The sequence below is a fragment of the Alligator mississippiensis genome, chromosome 5, assembly GCF_030867095.1.
Source record: "Alligator mississippiensis isolate rAllMis1 chromosome 5, rAllMis1, whole genome shotgun sequence".
NCBI classification, from domain to species: Eukaryota; Metazoa; Chordata; order Crocodylia; family Alligatoridae; genus Alligator; species Alligator mississippiensis.
The window spans coordinates 126,776,252-126,799,725 of NC_081828.1; the positions used below are offsets into that span (position 1 = coordinate 126,776,252).

Consider the following 23,474-nt stretch of genomic DNA (forward strand, 5'->3'; position numbering starts at 1 on the left):
ATGCAAGGTTTTTCTAGCATTGTCCCCTTCAGATTTAGTTGGCGTGACACAGTAGTAAATGTGTATGTGTTGTCTGCCTGATAAAAGGAGGATAAGGGGATCTGTTATGGTTCTCAAATTGAGGGACTGGCACTTTAGATCAATCTGTAGCTTGCTTATGCTTTTAGCGCTAGATATCCTTCCTCCCTTCCCTGGTGCTGGCCCAAGGTCATTGCTGTTATGTGAAGAAAGCAATTTTTCCTTTTCTTCCTTCTGTCCCTTTTGGATATTCATTTTGTCAATCAAATCTTCTGTCTCTGGCTCTCTAGCTCAGTTTTCCATAGTCTGTGACCCTTTTCTATGTTAATAGAGAGCCAGAATTCATTATCATTCAAATGGTGGAGGTTACTTATATCAACATTTCAAAAATTTCATATTCGATCCAATGCATGTTTTGTAAAGAGCCAGGAAGTATAAGAAGGAGAGTTGGTCAAAAATAGAACTTTATTGCCATGACAATTTTGTCCTCATTTCATGTCAATTATTAAAAATTTTAAAAAATAAATGTGACCAAAAAAAAAAAGCATTTTGGAAAACTTTAATCAGATTTCCTAACTGTCTTTGTTTTTGATGCAAAGGTTATTGCCTTCTGTGCCAAGACACATTCCCTCTCTTCTTTCCGTTTCATATACAGCTTGAGGGATATTTCACAAATTCCTTTTCCATTTTAAATGTCCCCTTGATCATGCACATTACTCAGCCTAAAATAGCAGCATGACTAGATCCATGGGTGCATTTCAGTTATCTTGGGCTAGGGGCATGAAAGTGATTCAATTTTTGTGTCTTTACAGAGACACGATGGACATTTTAATATATAGTTTCCTCTTGCTAATAGTTCTGCTCTTATACTGAATATGAATTATTGACAGGTTAAAACCAACCTGTCAAATATCTAAAGACAAGAGATTCTGCAGCTTGAAATTAGTTCCATTGATGTGCGAGAGTGAATAGAATTCATCTCAACCTCCTGTAGTTTTATTGGCCCTGCAGAACCAACCAGAATAAAAGTAGTGAAAACATGTTTTTGTCAGTAAAGTTAGTAGATAGGACTCTGAATACACACAAGGAAAAGATTGTTGGAGTAAAAATTTATCCTATTCTTATATGGGCACTTTTCTGATAATAAATGCACTTTTAAAGTGTCTCACAGCTGGGTCTCACACAATGAAAGTGCGATTGCTGAGTGACTGGGGACATCTCTGTGTGTCAGAATGATGAGTGGAGATGAACACTGAAAAGGCGATTCTGATAAGAAAGTGTGTAAGGCAAGACAAGAATTTCAGATGAATCCATACCCCTGGGTCTTGGTCTTTGTGAGAGACAGCTATACATGTTGCTTTTAAGAGCCTGTTTAGAACTGCACACATTGAGCTGCATGAAACTCACTCTAAGCAGATTTCATACTATCTGATCCAAGGATGGATTTGTTAACAAACCTGTTGAACAAACTGGGGCAGATTTGTGGTTTTGGGTCTAAGAATGCCTATACACATGCAGCAAGGCTGTAATTGCACTGCGTTGGAGCAGACTCCATCACATGCATCAGCATCCCCATGCTGAAAAAATGGTGGTGGGAATGCTTTAACTAAAGCTTGTTTCAATGAGCCAGCAGGGCTGGATGCAGCCTGCCAGGCCCTTCTAGCTGGCCCACGGGGCCCCTAAAAAATTTAGAAAATTAATATTTATCTGCCCCTGGCTGCCTATCATGCGGCCCTCTATGGCTTCCCAAAACTCAGTAAGCGGCCCTCCGCCCAAAATAATTGCCCGACCCTGCTTTACCTTCAGAAGTCCTTGAGATCCAAAACAGTTTATATATGTTACCTTCTGACCTCAGTTACTTTCTGTGCTCTTCATTACACCTTTGATATAAAACCATACGTTCTATATAGATAGGTATTTTGCTGTGCACACATCACATAGATAGTGTATGAGTATTTCCAATTTCATGTTCAATGTAAAAATGATACCATGGGTGGGATTTTTATAAATATCCATGTGACTTAGGACCCCATGTCCCATTGACTATAAGTTTCGTGTCCCTGCAGTATTTGAGCTTTTGAAAACTTATACTGTGAAATTCATGAAACTGATGGATCAATATGCCCACCACATAATAACTGTACTTAAGCTTTTCAGAACATGGGTCATCTCCTTATTTCTATTCATTGCTTAGTTGATTCTGGACTGGCACCTTAGGGTTTTACTATGGCCCCTGCTACACATGACGTATATTATGCAATTATCTGGTTAATCATGCAAAAAAAATTACGCTGGTGTCATGTGCAAAGTAATTATCACATGATAAAAAGAACTATCCAGTTATAAAAAGAGCCAACCAGCTGTAAAAGTAGTGCTTGAAAATGTGTAACAACTCTGTAGCTGGTTTTCTCTCCATCTTCAATTTGAACACGTAGCAGGGCCTTATGATACATTTATTAAAAGATGATAGTAGATATTGATAACTTTAGCACAGATGTTTACAGAGTAGTCTTTATTATCTTTCCACAGAATCACGTAAACCCAGCAATGGATTTTACACAGACCCCTCCAGGAATGCTAGCCCTTGACAACATGTTGTACTTCGCTAAGCATCACCAGGATGCATATATACGGGTAAGGTTTGTTTCTCGTTTAACACATGAGATTCCCAGTTTACGTGCTTTATATAATTTCTGTGCATAATTTCAGGGAAATAGATGGGATCCTGACATCGCACATAGGAATTAACTACTGAAAAGAATACCTGAGGGCATAAACCACCACCATTTTAAGCTTTGGGTCAATGTTCTACTGTTTGTATAACTGGTTCAGATAATCTAAAAAACTCTTTATTTTCTAAGATTATGTACAAAGGGAGGTGGGAATAAGCATGTGCCTTATGTGATGTGTGAAGGAAGGCTTGAATGATTAAAATATATGTATGTATTTTTGCATATTTTTACACATAGCAGCATGATTCTGTGCCCTTCTCCATTCCCTTTACCTAGTCAAAAATGCACCTCATCTCCCCAGGTAGGAATTTCTCCAGTGCTTGACTAATAACCACCTTGTCAACTGACCTTATCAACAGTGTCCTAAGAATGAAGATACTCCTACTGGCATGGCATTGGAAATGATGCACTTCATTTGGCAAAGTGGGAGAAAAGGAGCATGATTCACTTTGCACACCCTGCTCCTGCCCCCAGTCCCTGCCCACTCCTCCTCCTACATTGGTTATTTTAAAGGCAGTTTGGTAACAACCGTTTATATGTTGTCTCCTTATGTAAAGAGTCATATAACGGAATAATTCCAGCATCTAAATAGAATCAGTTTTACTGATTTTTAACTGAAACTGAATATTTTGCCTTCAGTAAGCCTTCCTAGTATGAGTGAGAACAGAGGATGTGGAAATCAATTTGGTAGAAGACCAACAAGTCAAATGGTCCTGAAATAGCTGCGACAGCTAAATGGTGCAGTTCCAAGGGGGTTTGGGGATGGGGAACGAAGTCTATTGAAGTCTTCCTTAAATATATCCAGAAAATAATAAATGTACAAATCATTGCTAGTAATTTTTTTATGGGAGTGCTGTAAAATATGGTGCATGAAGGTGCTAATAAAATGTGAACTTTAAGTTATGTTCATTACCCTACAGCCGTCACTCAAAGAAGATGCCTTCAGATGTTTGCAAAAGGGCATGCTGACATCCAGTCCAAAGCAGACCCATAAGCAGAATGTCACCATAATTGGAAACAATAAGGATACTTGTCAGATTTGCCCTTTAAAGACCTCTCTCACACAGCTCAGATCTAATGTGGCCATTAAAGAAGCAGGGGTAGCATGCAATGCAGTGACTATTATGTCTGTATAAAAAAAAGAAGAAATCAGGACCATTATTATATATTAAAAGATCAATTTTAAAAAATGACCAAAAGACTAAGTTGAATTCTATTTTCTTTCATCATCTAAGAGAAATAAATACTCATTGTCTTTGAAATGTATTAAAAGCTGGATGCTACTGTCCATAAACTCATTTATGAAAATCCTGATCTTAAGAGATGAAATACTCTTCACTGAAGGAGCACAGCATCTGATCCCAACTGAGATGAGGCCAAATTTTTTGAACGTAGGAATAAAGTAGTACAGTTGGAGTGGTATTGTGGCCATGGTGGTTTGGGGAAATACATGAAGCAAGGTTTGTTTGGTGATATCCTTTCACTGAATCAACTGTTAAGTTGGGAAAGATGTTAAATAAGCTTTTGGTGCACATAATGCCGTTCCTCCTTTCTCACTTCCCTTTTTTGTCACTTTACTGCCCTATCTTAAGTGACTGTTTTCATGTACATAATGCAATGAAACAAAAGTTGTTTTTTTTTATTTGGTGTTTCACTTAGGGCCATATCTGTGTCTTTCCCATACCAGAGGAAAGCATTTTGTGCTGAAAAGCTTGTCTAATATCTCTCCTGATTATTAAGTAGGTCCAATAAAATTTTGCAAAAAAGGCTCTTGCTACTGAATAAAAATCATCACGAAATTTCATCTTTTTCTTTTTTTTAAATTCATTTTTGCAAGTACTTACGAGCTAGGTTTGCAAATTCACCCCTATTTAAATTACTACTCGGCTTCTTGGTCATGGCTTTACTTGATTCTACAATGCAGATTTTTTTCTAATACCATTCTGATTGACAGGTGTCCTTGCATTCACTATATTCATCATTCCCTTGTATATGTCTGCCTGTTTGTATATAATCTGTTTTATTAGGGTCACTAAGTGCTTCTTGTGCATTAATAAGTTTGTTCTTATGGCACCTTGAGAGGCAGCAATTTTATTCTCATTTAATGAATGGGGATTTGCTGCACAGGGTGATTAAATGACTTGCTCAAGTCATAAGAGTTTGCAGCAGTTCTGGAAATTCACCCCAGATCTCCTGAGTGCCTTCATCTCTTGAGCACTGTTCCTGCCATCCCAGCTAACCACATTGTTCCAATGTACCTTGTTAGGATTGTGCCCAAACAGTTCTGGGATCAAAGACTAGGGAATGTTTGTGGAGTGCTGCAACTCTTTGATCGTAGGAAGACATCTGGTTTTCATGTCATTCGTCTCCTTGTCTCACTTGCAGACCCTGATCTATCCCAGCAGGCCACATTCCTCTTACCCAGGTCCCTGTTGGATCTTCCTGTTTAGCACTTGCTTGCCTGTTTCCTTCTCTTTTTGCCATCCTCACACTATTTACATGTCTTTTAACATGTTATTTCACAGCTCTTCCTGAACTTTGGCTTCTGGTGCTTCTTTCTCTGAGTCTCACTTGTACCCACTCCGCTCCTTAGTGTTTTCAATCCAGCCAGAAGTGATCAGTCATAATCCTACAATGGATGTTTATGTGATCTCAGTAGCCATCTATCCCCAGCTGTCTCTTCAAACATACCTCTGCTTCCCCACACACCCTTTGCTCTGGAATTTAAGAGAAAATGTCACAAAAGTGGAGTTTAAGAATGTGACGCTCATACTATACATGAAAATCTTTAAAACTCCTTATATATGAAATTGAATATTAATGAACTGCACTTCTGTTTTGACATAAACACTGTATATATTTTATCCCCCCTTGCAAATAATAAGGATAATAAGCTAATTGAGAGCAAAAAGGAATGGGGAGGGTATGAAGAAGAGCAATAGAAGGAGAATAAAAAGGAAGCTTTTAATACATATGGCTTGATTTTATGCCCATTGAAGACAGTGTTAAAGCTCCTTATGATATTAATGGTTCAAGATGAGGCCTGAGCACAGTGTTCCTAATCCAACAAGGTAATTAAGGCTATATTTAATTCCAAGCATGTGAATGGTTCCACTGAAGCCAATGACACTATGCACATGCTTAAAAGGTCAAGGTACATTTGTACTGTTCTGGATTGGGGCTATTCTCAGCACCTTATAGGATCATTCTGAACTCATAGTGAATGTTTGTGATCTCAGTGATATCACGTGAGGATTTGGAGCTGAGTTAGTGGAGTGTAGGTGACATCTACATCCATGCCTCACAGTTTACTCGGTAAGATTCTAGCCTTCACCGATGTACCTATGAAACTTTTTTTAGTAGCTGCAGTTCTGGAGCCTGTTGTGATGTCTAGAGGAGTCTCATTCTTGGTTACGTGGTGACATTCAGGGACACTTAGAATTGTCAGCAAATAAAAATATCCATTGTGGCCAATGCTTTTTTTAAACCTTCCTACATTATGATTGGAAGATAGTGTCCTGGAAGAAGAAATTTTGTAAAATTGCCCTTTGTAACAAAGTTAATTACTGTACATTGGGTTTAATTAATAAGTCCCTAATTGAGGGAATATCCATGCCCTGGACTAATTACAATCTGAGACTCGCAACCAGAGCTGATGTGAAGTAAAGTTACAAGCCAGAGAGATTCTTATCCCAGGATGTGGGGAATTAAAAGGTGTATCATCAAGAAATTGTGCTAGTTATACTGACGGCACCTCCTTCCTCTAAGTCCAGCATTGTGAGTGGCTTTACAAATCCCTGAGCTCTAAATACACTTTATAGCTCCCCATCAATATGACTAGAATAAACATATCCTTCTCTACTTACTCCCTTCCTCCTCAGCCTTCTGACATTGCCTGTGTCCAGTCTCATTTGGTGATTGAAGGACAGCTAATTTTTTTTCCCCTCAATGAGTAATCTGTTTAGAATTAAACTGTAGGTAACAAGTGGAGTACCTGGGTGGAAAGTTAAATTGGCTATGATTGTGGGTATGTCCCTGGGAAGACTAGTAGCTAATCATGTTGCATAATCAGGGTATATTCTGTACAGTCCTCAGCTGATTACAAATATGCGTATTGTCATTAGTAATGGATGGTAGCCAGCCAGGGTACAGTGATTTTTATAGCTGTGTGGTTATTTCTCATCTGTACTATGAAAATGCAAATCGCTAGCTCTCATGTGCAGCAATTCCATGTTTTTTCTCCCAGTAGATCTAACCTCAGCTTATCCTTCCTGGTAAAGTGGAAAGCTCCAAAAATAAACCCAGTATTTAATGTGCATGCACATATCACCATAAGTGTGTGGTACAGTGCAAAGGCATGAAGAACCATGTCTGTAACTGGAAGAGCTTAGTTGCAAGAAGTCATACAGAAAGTTTTGCAAAAGCACCACTGGTTAAGGGAAACTGCACGGAAACAGCACTGCTGAAGCTGATGATGTTAGCCTGAATTTTTTTTTTCAGGTACTGTGCTTATGCCTCCCTTCATGCATGTAAAGCTCTCCAAACATGCTTGTGAACATATGGAGCTATTGAGACAGGGCAGAACAGAATTTATAGGCCTTGTAAAAGAGTGTGTGCTTCGTGAAAGTGAAAGCGTGGAGGAATGAGATGCTGTGTCAAAAAAAAATCTTAATACCTCTCAGGGCTTATATGGAGAATGCCAGGTGATGCATGGCAACTGCAGATGGAAGAGATATAGTTGTATCTTAAAGGAAGAAAGAATTTCAGGAAGAAAACATGACTGTCACACTACTGAAAGAGAAAAATGAGAAACAAACTTGAACAATAGCTTATTAGAGTCATATTGCCCTTCCTTTTACCCCTCTCCCCCATTCTGCGCTTTTCCTTGCTTACTATTCAGCAAGACTATTGTTCCTCCAATAACTGTAAGAAATTTTTGTTGATGTGTTTGTTTATCCAACTCTCTCTCTTCCTCCTCTCCTCCAGTTCAATTTTTAAACTCTGAGTTTGGTTTTTCATTTTGGCTTTTATGTTAATTGTTCCAGAATCTAGCTGTCTGTTTGTTTACCATTTAAAATGATTGTGGTCTCCAGGGGGAAAGGTTGTTTAGTAGAAATAAACCCTGTTTTCTCTGATTATATGGTTTCCTTAGCTACCTTATGGTTTTGGAAAAAAAAAAAGTTTGCTACTGAATTAGCTTTTCTTTTATCTTTTTCTTTTTTTCTTTTTATTAATTACTTTGGCGAGATCAGTGACTTAAGTGAAGCACACAGCAGTTATTCATGTTCCACTTAAATCTATTGCCATCCTCAGAGGGCCTGCTTTTAAAAGGTGCAGACACATAATAAATGCTACATGCACCAATGGAAGTAACACTGAATCTTTGGAAGAAATTAAAGAACTTTTAACATTCCACAGGAAAAATTGGCAGTTTCCCAAGCTACATAATTACAGGACAGTTCATAGTGTATAATTAAAGTTAACAGTGAAGCAAATGATTGGAATAAAGCTTTGTGACAGATATTCTTTTTGTTCTTGTGGAGCAGACAAGTTCTTTCCCCCTCCCTGTTCTCAAAAACCACTTCAGCAGCAATTTTGACTAATTTTTAAAAATAAAATTGTAAGTTACCATTTAAATGCATGCTATACAGAGCAGAGGGATTTTTTTTTTTCATTAGAGTGGCAATTTTCCTTACAGGGAACCTGCAATAATATAGATCTGAAACTTTTCTGGTGTGTAAAAAGTAGCTTGATAGAGAAACCTTTCCTTGGATTTTTTTTTTTGGTGTTACAAACCTTTGTAGTTCATTTAATCTTTCCATTCCCGTTGCATTGTCAGAAAAAATCAAACTTTATCTGAAAACATGATTCTTGGATACACTTAAGAGTGAACGATAGAGCTTTGTGTCTGTTTGTATACACATAATTGCATACTTGCTAATATTAATAGAATGAAGAATATTGCTTTTCCTATAGTCTGTCCATGCATCTTGGTAGAACTGAAATGATTGTAGGCTATTGCAAGGGATAGTAGTATACAATGGACTGACCTCTCTACATGTGTGACATTGTAAAATATGATGATCACTTGTGATCCTCAGTTATTGATATGCTGGTTTATTTTATATCGTTCTCATGCTTCACTGTGAGTGTATGAGGAAAAAAGTCCTAAGCTGGGACTATTGTGGAATCACAGAATGATCTTGGCTTTATGATGGTGTCCATAAGTTTCATCTAGTGCATGTGTTTTGGGTAATGTGCAGCTTTTAGAAATGGTTTGTATTTTTTTCCTCTTAGATATAATGAGTTAGATTTTCATGGCTTCCAAAGCTCAGATTGTGTCTGTAGAAGATAAATGCTACGTCTCCTTTGTCCAAGTTTCAACAGGTCACACTGGTGGATGGGAAATGAAGGCTAAATCCACAAAAAGACTGAGATGTCCCAGTGCTGAACTTTGCAGTGCCTAACTTTTAGGTGCAGCTTACTACAGACCTGAATTTTATACCTCCGTTTTTTATACAACACCTGGGAAGAGTTAGGTGCTTCATAACTGGGTTCACAACAATCAGCACTCTGAGTTGGGACACACATAAGGTAGCTGGCAGGAAATTCAGAGGCGTAAGTGTCTTTCTCTGACCTTCAGAGAGGCACCTCCTGTTCACTCAGGATTCATTGTCCTGAACCATCTCCTGGAGGTAAATGCCCAATCTTGCTCTTCCACAAACTGAGGGGGTGTGTGTGTGCATGCATGTGCAAGCTCTTTGTATTTAACTACAAATGGTGGGAGCAATGCCACCCTTCTTTTATCTACAAGCTTACTGGGTAGATCCAGGTTTTGAGAGTCCTCAGTTAAGTTTCTTCCTCTACCTGTTAGAGTCCAAATACATTTCACTGCTCTCAGGAAACTGCCGTACTCACCATACAAGAGGCTTCTCTAGGTGCTCGTAGTCCCCCTGTTATTGTTCCATTTTACTTGCTATACTTCAATAGTTATTAGACCAAAAAGAGAGAGTTTCTAGCATCTGCTCCAGTAACTGTTGAGGTATTTTATCCAGTGTCAATTTAATATAAAGTATATCCTGAGCAATAGATCTGAATCCAAGTTTCTGTTCCAAATCCAGCAGAAGGAGGGTTAGAAACTAGATCTCCCAAGTGTCCTGATGTCCAGTTTAATCACTTGGCTCTGAGGAGGCCATTCCTATCATCATTTCATTGTGAAAGCTACCCTTTATTTTCTAGATTTCCTTGGCTTTTCATAAAAGTGGTCAAAATGCCCCAAATCAAGGTGGCACGTTATTTTTAATTCAAAATGATCCCCTTCCCCCGCCCTCCTATCTGCTGAAAATTTCCGTAACTTTAAGTTTTGGGCCAACCTGATTTTTTTGTTTTTTGTTTTTTGGAACTGCCAGTGAATTGACAGCTCAGGTATTCACACATCGCAGTAATACAGATGTAATCTTTCTGGCAAGCAGTTACTTGAGTCACTTTTTTCTTTTTCTTCTTTGAGCCTTCAGAAATGATGTGGAGGAGTAGGTGTCATTTCTGAGCCACAGTGATGCAGATGAAGATTCTATGCTGACATTCTATGAAGACCATTCATAACTTTAATGGGTTGAGTCAGACTGTGTACTGTATATTTTATAACCCATACATTTGTTGTATAGGAGGCTGCCTCCACATCCTTCCGCCAATTCACAAAAGTCTCCTTGTGCCTACTCACTCCACTCTGATCAAACATGATTAGTCCAACATATAATCAGAGCAGTTTCTCAAAGTAAAATTCAGGTTGATTCCTTTGATTTATTTTTTTTTTTTTCCCCCCAGAAATGATTGGAAAGGGATGCAATGTATTTACAATTTGTTCAAGTCAGTAAGAAAAGCAGTCTTTATTGCATGTGTTTGTTCTTGTATCATATTAGGGAATATGATTTAATATATACAGCCTGTTTTCTAGGTTAGTAGTTCCCAACCTTTTTGATTCTATTGCTGTCTTCAGTCCACTTCACTATTTGCTTTTGTCTGCTCTTTTCCTCTCATCTTCATTTTATTTTTCTGTTTTCTATTTTTTTTTTGACATTTCTGAGGGTTTGGGACGACTCTTCTTCACCCTAAAACGCTATTTTACCTACTCATTCCCTCACTTATTAGAATGGGACTCCCACTCTCCACCACTTTCTTGTTCTGGTCTCAGCTGCACATGCTGGAGAGCCGGGGGAGCTGAGGGTGCAGTGACACAATTCTATTTTTGCTAGTGCTGTCCCACTTTAAACACCTGTCTTGAGCATTCTTCTGCTTCACCACATTTCCTTTAAGAAGCTGACTGCATGGCAGCCTTCGCACAGTACATCTATATCCACCTGGACATTCTGTTTCCAGTATCCCTGTAGGATGATCCCTCACATTACTGCTCAAGCATACTCCTTAAATTGGACTTGTTATTCATTCAAAGCAAGCCTCCCTAGCTATGTCCCCTATGGTCAAAGGCTCTGCTTCCTTGAGGGCTGATCAGCCTTTCTGTGTTTCTGCCCTTTTAATCGGAGACCTCAGCTCCTTTCTCCAGGTACTCTAGCTTAGAATCAGTGGCTGTGATTCAAATCCTTTTCTCTAGAAGGTGGTACCTGCTTTTTTTTGTTTTGCAGAACTTATGTAATCTCACAGGAACACACAGTAGAAGACAAAGAAGGAAAGATGTGGACCAGAAGAATGGGGGAGAGAGAGGACAAGAGCCATGGGAGAAGTACCAAGGAAAGCATGGTCAGAGAAGTCAGCAGGAAAGGTTTAGAGGAGGCAGTGGGTAGAGGAACAAGTTTAGAAAGACATTAGGGCTTCTCTAAAAACAATAAATAAATAAATAATAATAGCCTGCCTTTGATAACAAGGAAATTGTGAAAATGGAAAGGCAGAAACTTTAGTCTTTTTATGATCTCTTATTCTTCTCAAGTAATAAATGCTGCTTCTAGAGAACTCAATAGACATTGCAGGACTTATGGAAAAGCCCATCACATACCAACTGTAGGGAAAATAAAAAAAAATGCATAAACAAAGAAGACAAGACAAAATAACATCAGGTTTCTTTTAACATTTAATATGCTCCCTAATTGTTCCGTTGGATCTGGGGAGATAGATGTTGTTATCTTAATCAACTCCCAGAATATTTTGAAATTTGCCTATCATGGATTGTAGTAGAAGCAAGTCTTAGTATAGGATCATAGCAGGTACAAAACTTTAAAAGAAATCTAGAGAAATACTGATTTCTAATAGGCAGTGAAGCCTGTTAAATCCATCTGCTTTGGGACTCTCTGTAAGTATAGTTGTAGTGGATCTTGTCATCTTTGACTCTCTTTTTTCTTCCCAATTGTAATGAATCTCTGTTGTATTAGCTAGGTCAAAGCTTGGTGCAGAAATCTAAGAAATACACCACCAGTTGCTTTGGGGCTTATATTGGCGAAGTTAGTGTTGTTTTTAAGAACATGAAATTATATAGTGAAAAAATTTGATTGAGTCTATTGTCTCAGAAAAAAGAACTATATCATGTTCTTCAGCTTAATGGGCTCAGTGAAAAATTCAGTTAGGAATTGCAGAGAAATAATGTAAAGTTTCCTGCAACCATTATAAAGCAAATCAGACAAAATTTTATTTCCTCTTTGTTGCCAGAGACTACATTATTTCCTTGTGATCTGGCACTAACTTGAGTTTCTATTATGTCTGATTTCTGAAACTTTGGACTTTTTCCTGCAAGTATTGGTTTATTGTAAAAGGGTTTCTTTGTTTTGTTTTGTTTTGTTTTTTGTTTTGGGTTTTTTTTTAGTGGTTCTGGGCACAGATGTAACAAAGATTTCTATTGATTATGATATACTGTAAAGTGTGTACATAATGGATATACAGAAAGTCATATGTACCAAGAAAAATGTATTTTTTTCTACATGCTTCTTAATCCCCAAGTTAATTGCTGGGGAAAAAATGTCCTCTTAGACTGTGACAGCATTTACATCTTTGGTGTAGTTAGCTCAGGGCATGGGCAAATGACATTTTACATTGGTACAATCACCATTACCGTTTTACCAGGATAAAAATGTAGCAGACAGATAACACAGGTCTTAACCATAGAGAAAGTTTGCCCAAACCAGTGGAGAATAGACCCTAAAAAATTAGAGGTAAGAAGTACTTGACTGCTGGTCAGTTATACTGGTGTAGGTTTTGTCTGTCTTCAGTTTATCCTGGGCTTACTGGTTCCCAGGTAAACAGGCTCTTGCTTGCTCCCTTGTCACTGAGTGGTTAAGCACAATAATAGGAGCCTACAGTCTGAGTGACTTAGGGTAGCTGCATTTCTGTCTGCTGTAGATCCTAGCGTGATTTCTGTTGGTGAACAAATCTGATGCAAATTTTGTTGGTGGAAATGTCATCTGTTCGTGTCACCTCTGCTGGTCAAGGTTTAGCTGCAAGCATACATAGTCAAATATATGGCCAGCACCAAGTCAGCTAAGCCCATTGCTGTGGACCAGCAGCTAAAATGATGCCATTTCCTAATGTTGACAATGCCATCATTACTATTTCTGACACCCCTTAATTTTGTTTACTAATTATTATAAAACCTTGCAATAAGGAGACCACATGAAAAGACGTTCCACCAAGAATTAAACAAAAAAGCAGTTGTTTTGCACATAGACCTTCCAACCAAGAAGGTGGAAAATATACCATCTAAGTCTTCTATAGCACTTTGCATCAGTCTATCTCAAAGGGCTCCCTCTAGACATTACATGTAAGGCATGTTTAACCAAGCAATCACATCTTAAGTGTGATAAAACAAGGAAAAAGTTACAAAGTTATTCCACAAAAAATGTGCATTAACTTCATTGCTTCTTCTAATCACATCATTAATTGAACACATGTCTAGGTGCTCCCTGGTGGCCAGGAGCCCCCAAAACTAAGGGTCCCCCTGCCACAGGGGAGCACCACCCACTGTCAGCCCCACAGCTAAGAAGGCTTGCAGTGATGGCAGTGTTGTCAGTGATGGCAGGCTTGCAGTGATGGCAATGTGGGACTTGCAGTGGGGAGAATGCTACCCCCCTGTAAACCCCCCAGCTGTGGGGCTTGCAGCAGGAGCAGCAGGGAGAAACATGCCCCTGTTGTGAGCCTTTTGAGGTGCAGGGCTCGCAGTGGCAGCAGCATTCCCCTGTGCTGCTCCTGCTGCAAGCACCATAGCCAGCATTGCTGCAGGGCTCACAGTGGGAGCAAAGAGGAGAATGCTGCCACTGTTGTGGGCCTTGAGGGGTGTTAGCTGCTATGGGGCAGCTGTGGGAGCTGGTGCAAGGAGAGTTGGGGATCACAATCCCCAGCTCCCCCTGCACTGGTGATGAGGCATGATGGGATCTTAATGCACAATCCCACAATCAGCCAAATTGTGCATTAGATTCCATCCTGTCTTTCCCTGCACATATGGAGGGGCCCAAAGTGTTTTACAGAGTGAACAACCATAATTACCCACTTTTACAGATGGGGATAATTGAAGTATACTGAAGGATAATGAAGTTCACAGGGTTGATTTGTTTAAGGTCACTCTTTGGATGAACATGAGCCAAAAAAGATCTTTCAAGTATCAGTCCAATGATCTAGCTCAGCAGTGCTCAGCCTCCAGCCTGCGGGGCTATCGTATCTGGTCCACAGGGCTCCCCAGGAGTTAGGACATTTGGCAGCCGGCGAGCAGGGGCCATTAAGTTGGCCACCCTCCTCCCTACCAACACTACTGTACCTAGACTCCTGGCAGCCCCAGGCAAACTTTTAGTATGTTGCTCCCCTTCACCAGAGATAATGATAATAATAATCAGACAATGGAAAAAAAATTACCATTTTTGGTTCCCCTTTCTATCTGGGCCCAGATGGCTGTCCAGTTCACCCATGCAAGTATCCGGTTCTGCCTACCAAATTCCCAAACTCCAAGTAGGTCACGCAGGTCAGGGTCAGGCCAGAACCCCTTCCCACATGGGGCAGGGCCATGCCTCTCCCCTGCTTCTGGATTGGGGCTGGGCCATGCCCCCTTCCCTGCCCTGCTCCCAGCAGGACTGTGTGTGTGCCCCTTTCCCTTTCTGCAGGCCTGTGTTTGAGCCTGGCTATGCCTGATTCTCCCACAAAGCTTCTCCCTACCCCCATGCAAGGCTGGGACCAGCACCTTCCCTCCTCACAAGGCTAATTTGGAGCCTGGCCATGTGCCCTTCCCTTCCCATAGGGCCAGGTCAAGCTCCTTTCCCCTGTGGGGCTGCATTGGGGCCAGCCTGCCCCCGCCTCCCTCCATGCAGCCAGATGGTGCCTGCCATGCCTTCCCATGCACCAGATTGGGAACACCTCCTGGGTCTGGCCCATGGATGGATCAGGCAGTGCCAATCCAGCCCACCAGGCAAAAAAGGTTGAGCACCACTGTTCTGGGCCTGTGACCACACCACCTCTCTGGGATTCAAAATTAGGGGGAGGGAAATGGTAATTGCCGTGGCGGAAAAAGTTTTAAAAAATCCTCAACGTTACAAAGTAGTAGGAAACCTACCTGAAAAAACTATATTCTCTAACACCTTTTTCTTCCTTGGCTGTCACGTGTATCACTGATTCCCTAAAAATTGCTGCCTCTTGCTCTTTTTTACATTTATTTTGTCCCTTCCCCTCTCCTTCTTCCAATTGCTCCTTAACTCATTTTTCTTATGCTTTTTGTCTTACTTTCTGTCTGTATTCTCTTCTGTATTCCAGACTACCACCAATGCTCCTTTCCCCTTCTTCCTTTTGTTATTTCTTTCCTGTCCACTTTATTTTTGCTCTCCCTGCCTCCCTACCTCCCTCCCCACTTCTTCTTGTGTTCTGGTTTCTTGGGGTTGCTTTTTCTCTCTAGTGTTCTTTTCTGCCCTGGTCTCTCTTTTTTCCCCTTTGTCTTGATCTCACCATTTTTCCCCTCCACTGTGACTCCTTTTTCCCTCTGCCCCTTTTTGTTGTTAGAGCATTGTTCATTCCAGTTTCTCTCCTCTCAGTCTCTGTAGCTGATCGCGCGGGGGGAGGGCAGGGGGTGGCGAGCTGGTGATCAAAGGGACTGTGAGACCTGAATTGTCAGGGTATAGCACTCCTATAGGTGTTCAGCACCTACCACACTGAAACCTCCAAAGCATGATTGAGGTCTACAGGTGCAATAGCAAAGCAAATCCTAAATAGTCACACAGGTGGAGGTGTAATCAGACAGCGAAAGGACATATCTGCCAGATAATGCAAGGTCAAGATTGAGGCAAGAGAAGATGCAATTAGCAGTTAAGTGGGGTGGGTGACATCATTACTAGTACAGTTTTCTTGTAATAATAATTCCATAATAATGTCATCATGTATCAGACCAGATTACAAATACTGATGCAGAAATGTTTTTGGTTGTTACAGCTGAGCTTTCTTTCCTTGCTAGTATTGTCAGCAACTTGCTAAGCAAACATGCTTATTCTCTGACTCTTTTGATTGCTGCCATAACCGGGAAGATCAGGGAAATAAAGATAAAATAAAGTTATTATCAACAGAATTTATAGCATTCTGCTTTGCAGCAGGATAATATTTGCTAAGCCATAAAAAGTGTATTATGAATATACTAAGGAATGTATAGAATTAGGAATTATTTCTCCCTGTTTTTGTAGTAAAATCTAACACTTAACAGTAATCAGTGCCTCTAAAAGATCAGTTTCTGTAACTGTAAAATTTGCATCCACAAATTTAGCTTGGTAAAGCCTCTTCCATCTTCTCTGCTTATAAAAACACAGTATGTGTCATGCCTTCCTTATTCTGCACAGTGCATGTGAAAAGATGGATGCTAGAATGGAGGTAGAAAGAAGAGCATTCTACAACTGTTTTCATATTGATTACTCAAATTGCCATTTAATTTGCTGGATAGTACTACACAGTACCTTAACTATTTTTCATGCATTCTTATTGATTGTGGTAATTGTGCCTTGCCTTATATGCATATATGGTGTCACCATTAAATATTTATGCAGTCATGAAATGTTAACATGTTGAGTTAATATGAAGCTCAACAAAACATGTTTTCCAAGAGCAGTGATATTGCTAAGAACAATGCCCTTCCCCCCCTTTTGATTTTGTCTCCTCATTCATCTTTTTACCTGCTCGCCTTAGTTGTATCTAAATCTGTGTTAGAACGGCCCCCCTTCTCATTTATGCAGATTTTATTGTGTATTATAAGAGAAGAAGAAAAAACCCATAAGTCATTTTAGTGATGTGAGACAACGTTGCAGTTTATTTGCATCATTCTACCATGACTCCTATACTTGGGTAAGGGAGTGGAGTACTTTCCTCTGCAAAGATCTCTAAAGCAGGATGACTCATCCATAGTGCACAGTGGAGATGTTCACATGCTCCTGAAAGGTGGCTATAGGAATGCAAAAAAGAAATTGCAGGGGTGTTTCTTTGATTTAGTACAGCTGCTATCCAGGTATTATGCTGAACAATTAGATGTAATTTAAACCCCAACTTTTAGCATAAAAAGTAATTCTACTAGGCAAAGCACTGAACCACTCAGTAGCCAAGAGACTGCCTGCCTTTCTCCCTGTGTACCACTGATACTGTCTCAGTCCGTTTAGGGGTCATAAACAAAAGAGTCTGAATGTCTGGAGGGAAGTGGGAGACTTTTTTACATGACCTTGGAGCCCTTCTTGTAGATTTAGGGTTGGAATCCATAGACTTCTATAGAAATTTGAATAAGAATCCATATAATCAATGAAATGTAGGTTTTATCATTCTATAGTGTTCTCTGGCTTCATTCTTTATATATAAATTTAATTTTCTATGAGGTCAAGGTGATACTGATAGATATTTTTCAAGAGGCAAGAGTGAAATACTGCTCCCTGCAAGTCAGTGGAATTTTTGTCATTGACTTGAACAGAGCCAGGATTTAATCCCTAAATTCTTGCCTTATATTCATATATGGTATATATGCATATATAGCCTTTTCCAGTTGTCTGAGGGAGGCACAGTTCTTTGGGTAGATGTGATATCTTTTATTAGACCAACTAAATAGTTAGGGAAAAGTTCTTTGAAAGCTTTTGGGCAGAAACACCCTTCACCAGGCATAGGGAGACTGCTGCTGTTATGTGTTCTCCAAGGTAGAAAAGATGCTAATTTACAACATGCAGGTTTGTGAACATACTCAGAGAAGTGGTATGATTAAGGGGCTGGACCACTGGACTGGTGATTAAAAGACGTGTATTTTGCTCATGTTCATGACTGGGTGACCTTAGGCAAGTCACGCCTCTGTACCTCTGCTTCCTCCATCTGTAAAAGTGGGTAATTATGGTTTCTCAGTGTTTAAGACACTTTAGCTAGAAATGGACATTGCCAAATGAAGCATATCAGCTGAGCTGGGATGTGTCCCAGCATTGGAGATGATTCACTTCATTGGAGGAAATGCATATTTCCTTTTTTCCTTTCTGGTGAGGCGAGACAGGGCTTTAGGGGCCTAGTCCTGTATCCCTCAAGCCCAGGAAGTTCCTGCCTGGCTTTCCCCACCTAGAGACATGTGCCTGGGATATCCAGGGTGCATCTGCGTAAGCAGAAAAATTCAGGGTTTCACCACTGAAGGAGCCATGCTTCATATATCCCAGAGATGCATCTTGGTAAGAGGGGAATCTTAGACTTTTCCTGCTTATGGAGACGCATCCTGGGGAGTCTCAGGGGCACATATGTGTAAGAGGGGGAAAGCTGGGTAAGTGCTCCCAAGTCTTTAGGGGCCCAATCCTTCATGGGAATTCCTGGGACGTGTAGGATTGGGCACTTTGAGCCCCCAGAGCACCTACCTGGCTGGGATGCCTTCAGAGTGCTGGCAGCTCTGAGCTGTGACTGCTTTTGTGTCATAAAATAAACAGAGGTCTGCTGTTAAATATCAGCACAAATTAAAACTCTTTTGTCATGGCCACAAATTTTGGGCATTTGTGGTATGACAAGGGGTGTGGATGTCTGTTTGCTTGGCCTTTGTGCTGCCATCAACATGTTTAGGCCAGGAGAAAGGTGACCTAAGGCGGCCTCTGTTTCAACCCTTTGAGATCTACTGATGAAAAGTGCTATATAGGCGGTATATTTCCATCTTCTGTGTTGGAGGGTCTGTGAGAAGCAACTGCTTTTTTGTTCATTTCTTGATAGAACATCCTTTTTTGTGGTTTGTGACAAAAATAGTCAGGGGCATGATGCAGTTGTCACACCAGGAGACATTGAAAAGGTTAAAAAACTGCCCCGTGCTATTTTAAAGAAGCCTTTTCAAACAAGGGAGGTAACAGATAAGATATATTGGGTGGGAAAGTGAATTGGGGAAAACACTACCAAGAGGAGTACAGCAGATAAACACCTGTTTATGAAGAAAATTCACAGGGCCTCTGAGGTCCTATTGTACTTCAGAAAAATCTGCTTTTGAAGTATTTCTTCCTTTAGCCATGCAGCAGCTGTTCAGGACATGTGCTTTGCTTCTTTGTTAAAGCTTGTAGGAGAGGTTTTATCACAAAGCCAATGCTTAGTACAAACCTACTTTGAATTATTTTCTTTTCATTTTCAGTCCTTAATCTGTCTTCTCTGTCTTGTACTCAGTATGAAAAATGAGCATCTCATAACTTAGGCAGATTCCATGGTATAGTCATAGAGAATACTTTTATTTGCTGGACAATGAGATCCTTGGTTGATTTGCAGGGGTGGGGCAGGATTTAGCCCAAAGAAAATAAGTTGCATAATTTCTCAAATACTATATTCTGTTGTTTTTGCACAGTTATCTTGGAGATAAACTTGTTGAAGTTGGGTTTGCTTACATCCATAGCATTTATACAATTACAAATGTTTTGTGCATCAAGAAAAGGTTTCTTTCACCATAGATTCAATAAGTACATCTTCTTACCCTGTTACCTTGTCTAAAATAGGAATTTTGGTACGTAGGCCTTTTTTAGACTTGGACCCAGGTATATATATTATTCTTATTTTTAACATTTCTTTCAGTTTATTAAAACATAACTTTTTACACCTACCACAACATTAGATTGAAAAAGAATCAAGCTCTTGCCATTGACTTCTATCTCAACTTCTTCATGCAGGGAGATGGAACCAAAGTATTGTGTTGCACTGGAGTGACATGGCTTCCAAAATACTCATGTCTGTACATTGAGTGATATTCCATGTGTTTTGTTCAATCTATCAGCACCATGAGGCAGTGGTGGTGAAACAGGACTAGGGGGATGTCTTCCTCCCCCCTTCCCGATTTATTCATGACATTGTTTTAACTTCTAGTTTGCAGGAAGATTCTGAGTTTATGATAACAAATTAACTTTATAATCTATACCCCTAATACAGATGCTTACTAAATATCCTGAAGAAAGAGACTAATTCATCAATATCTGTATCCTCCGCATAAATTAACTTCCTTTCTGATTTCCATTTTAGATTGTCTTGGAAAATAGTAGCCGAGAAGACAAACATGAATGCCCATTTGGCCGAAGTAGCATTGAGCTGACAAAGATGCTGTGTGAAATACTGAAAGTAGGAGAACTACGTAAGTCTGACTTGTTTGCTTGACCAAATTTTGTTTCTGTGGTGATTATGTGGTGCCTCATAATTGTGGAATAGACTGAATGATGCATGCATTGAATTCCAAGAAAAGGTTTGCATTTGTTTTATATGTATTCATATGTAGAATGTTGATTCTATTGCAACTTATTATATTATTTCTTGGGTTGTTTGTTTTGTTTTTTTTTACTAATTGTGGGTATTATCAAATGTAAATAAATATAGTGGGGCAAATTTGCACCCTGGCTGTGAAACTTTGCTATCTGATGCAGAATGATTACCAGCTTTTCTCCAGAGATGAGTGCATTTCAGGTATGGTGGGCAATATTTATACTCTCCAAATAGGTGGCGTAATTTTTTCATCCTCAGGTAGATTGATGACTATTTGCTTGTCTGAGTTGTCCCACTGAAATTTGTGGTTTCTATCTAAATTTGCACAAGCAATTCCATAATTTGTAAATTCGTTGAGTATTTATTGCTCCACATAAATGGTACATATTATATATGTAAATTACTTGTAACTATGAAATGAAAAGTGACAAAATAATTATACAAAAGTAAGCAAACTTCAAAAGTATCAATTAGATTTCAGGTGTGTACTTGATAGCCGTATTCGTCTGAGACAAAAAGACACAAAAAACTAGAACTCTTGGTTCCAAAATGATACCTTTTATTAGACCAACTGGAAAATGGCAAGAAAATTGTCCTTTTCTGCAAGCTTTCAGGATCAAGGGCCCTTCATCAGGCTCTGGGAAAAGTATAGATGGTACAAGATGGTAAAAAGTCCCCATAGGTAGGAAATAAGCTTCATTTTTGTATAGAGGGAGCTGAAGATGGAAGGCTGTCCCTCTGGGTCTATGAGAGTGTCTTTGTGAGCTGTGTTGAGTAGCTCTTCAATGTGTTGATCAGGCAGAATTCCTTCCCTGGAGGTGTCAGATGGTAGTCAGGGAGGTGAAATCTTTCCTTGTTATTCTGCAGTGAAGTTTAAAATCCAAAATTGGCTAAAATTCAGCATCTTCCCTGCTTCACTGGTGTACTTGGTAGCCGTGTTGGTCTGACACAAAAAGCCATACAGAAAACTAGAACTCTTGGTTCCAAAATGATACCTTTTATTAGACCAACTGGAAAATGGCAAGATGAAAGATGGAAAATGGCAAAATGAAAATGCCAACAGCCTTCCTTCTTCAGCTCCCTTTGTGCAAAAATGAAGTTTATTTCCTACCTATGGGGACTTTTTATCATCTTGTACCATTTATACTTTTCCAGAGCCTGACGAAGGGACTTTGATCCCAAAAGCTTGCAGAAAAGGACAGTTTTCTTGCCATTTTCCAGGTGGCCTAATAAAAGGTATCATTTTGGAACCAAGAGTTCTAGTTTTTTGTATGTCAGTTAGATTTGAGAACCCCACCTTGATAGTATCTCACTCAGTGTATGTTTGTTTTTCTCATTTCTTAGTACAGTGTAGCAGTATTCAACTCCTAAATGTATCACTGTAGTTACTGATGGCAATTATCACTGTTACTGTCTTTGCCAACACATATTGCCCTGAGTTTCAATTCCATGCAGCACAATTTTGTCCTTTGATTTCTTCTGCTCATGTTCTTTCTGCAAACTCTGTGAATGAAGTCTTTCTTCTACCCTTGTCCCTAAGCTCACTGCAGTTATGTGCAGCCATCCTAAATGCAATGGAAAGGAGGAAATCAGGAGAGGTAATGTTTTAGGTTTTGCTTTGGTTCTTGTTCTTCAACATATATCAGGGGCTCAGTTTAAGAAGTACGATTTGGGTAATGTTTCAGCTAATGCTTCTAAGTGCAGCAGGCCAGAAGAGCTGTTTACCAAAGGCAAAATTCTCTCTTGTGCAGTGTGCATGTGCGTTACTAGAAACTTTCAGAAAGTAACATACTCAGAGGAATAGCGTGGTGATCAGTTTTGAATCGCACCATAAGAAGATCTACTAGTAATACAAGATTGGGGGATAGTAAATGAGGAGTTTACTGAAGGAAGTTTAATGAAGGGGCTGTGTTAGACCTACTAAAAAGACATAACAGTGGGAGTGGGATATGTGATAGAGGGTGAGTGTCTCCTCACAAACAGTCTTACTGATGATGGCCATTGCATATTTTTATTGTACCACTCCTGATGCAAAGTCTCCTGCTTTTTAGATTTTGGGAAAACCACATTGCATATGTTTTGGCGGTGTTTCTAATTCTGTACCTTAGTCTTGTCACATGCAGTTGTTAGCCTTCTAACTGCAAGTAAAAATCATGTGCAATAATATCAGTGACTGTTAGCACTGTTATTGTTCCTCCTAACTGTGCAGTAACCACGCCAAAGCAATCTAAAGGTATGGGTTTTTTTAATGCCCTTTAAAGGTGGTGGTGGTGGGGTGTATTACAACAGAAAGAGGACAAGTTTTTAATTAATTTAAAAGCTATTTAATAATAATTAATTAAATATTTTGAGAGATTTTCAAAAAAGCATGCATCCATTTGGTAAATATTGATAGGAGAATGTTTCAGGAAAAGGAAAAATACAGAAGAGAGGAAGTAGTGAGGGGTCTGAGCTGGCAAAAAGCTTAGGGGAGACTGGCTAGGCCAGGTGTAGGCAAAATGGCAGATCTGGCTGGTGGCTGGACTCCATTTCCCAGCAGCCCCCTGCCTGTGTGGCTCCCACGCAGTCTCCATGGAGACCCTAGGAGCATGGGGTCATGACAGTGCGGGGCTGCAGCATTGGGGCTCTGCCCCAGCCTGGCCTGGCCCCGCACTCCTGTGGTCTTCATGGAGACTGGCCAGAGCTGCAGGGGAAGGACGTGTGGCTGGGTGGGGACCTGCTTTGGGGTCAGGGCCGGGGCCAGGGCCAGGATCTTGGTGTGGTGACAACATGGAACCCAGGACATGGCAGAGTGGCAGTCCGTTCCATGCCCACCCCTGCTCATGGCACCCACGCTCATTGCAGGGCTGTGCAGGCAGCAGATCATGGCTCTGCCCCTGCCCCAACCCCACATTATCACCACCCTGGCTTCACTTGCCCATCTCCGTCCTAGCTGCATCCCCATCCCAGGTGTCCAGCCTCACCTGCATGGGTCCCAGTCCTGGTGATGGGTGTGGGTCGGATGGGCCGTGGTGTTTGGGCAGTGGGGCTGGGTGCAGTAATGGCAGCCAG

At 40.2% G+C, this 23,474-nt stretch overlaps 1 protein-coding gene across 6 annotated transcripts in view; it reads left to right on the forward strand.

Moving 5' to 3' along the window:
* The window catches only part of ELMO1 (engulfment and cell motility 1), a 464,393-nt gene that overhangs the window by 224,422 nt on the left and 216,497 nt on the right, over positions 1-23,474 (forward strand). For 5 of the 6 annotated variants that reach the window (XM_019483404.2, XM_019483405.2, XM_059728682.1 and 2 more), the window contains 2 exons: positions 2,548-2,652; positions 20,190-20,298. In XM_019483404.2, the coding sequence (XP_019338949.1) occupies positions 2,548-2,652; positions 20,190-20,298 (214 nt within the window). The remainder of the gene's footprint in view (positions 1-2,547; positions 2,653-20,189; positions 20,299-23,474) is intronic. The other variant, XM_019483406.2, reaches the window with a different exon arrangement.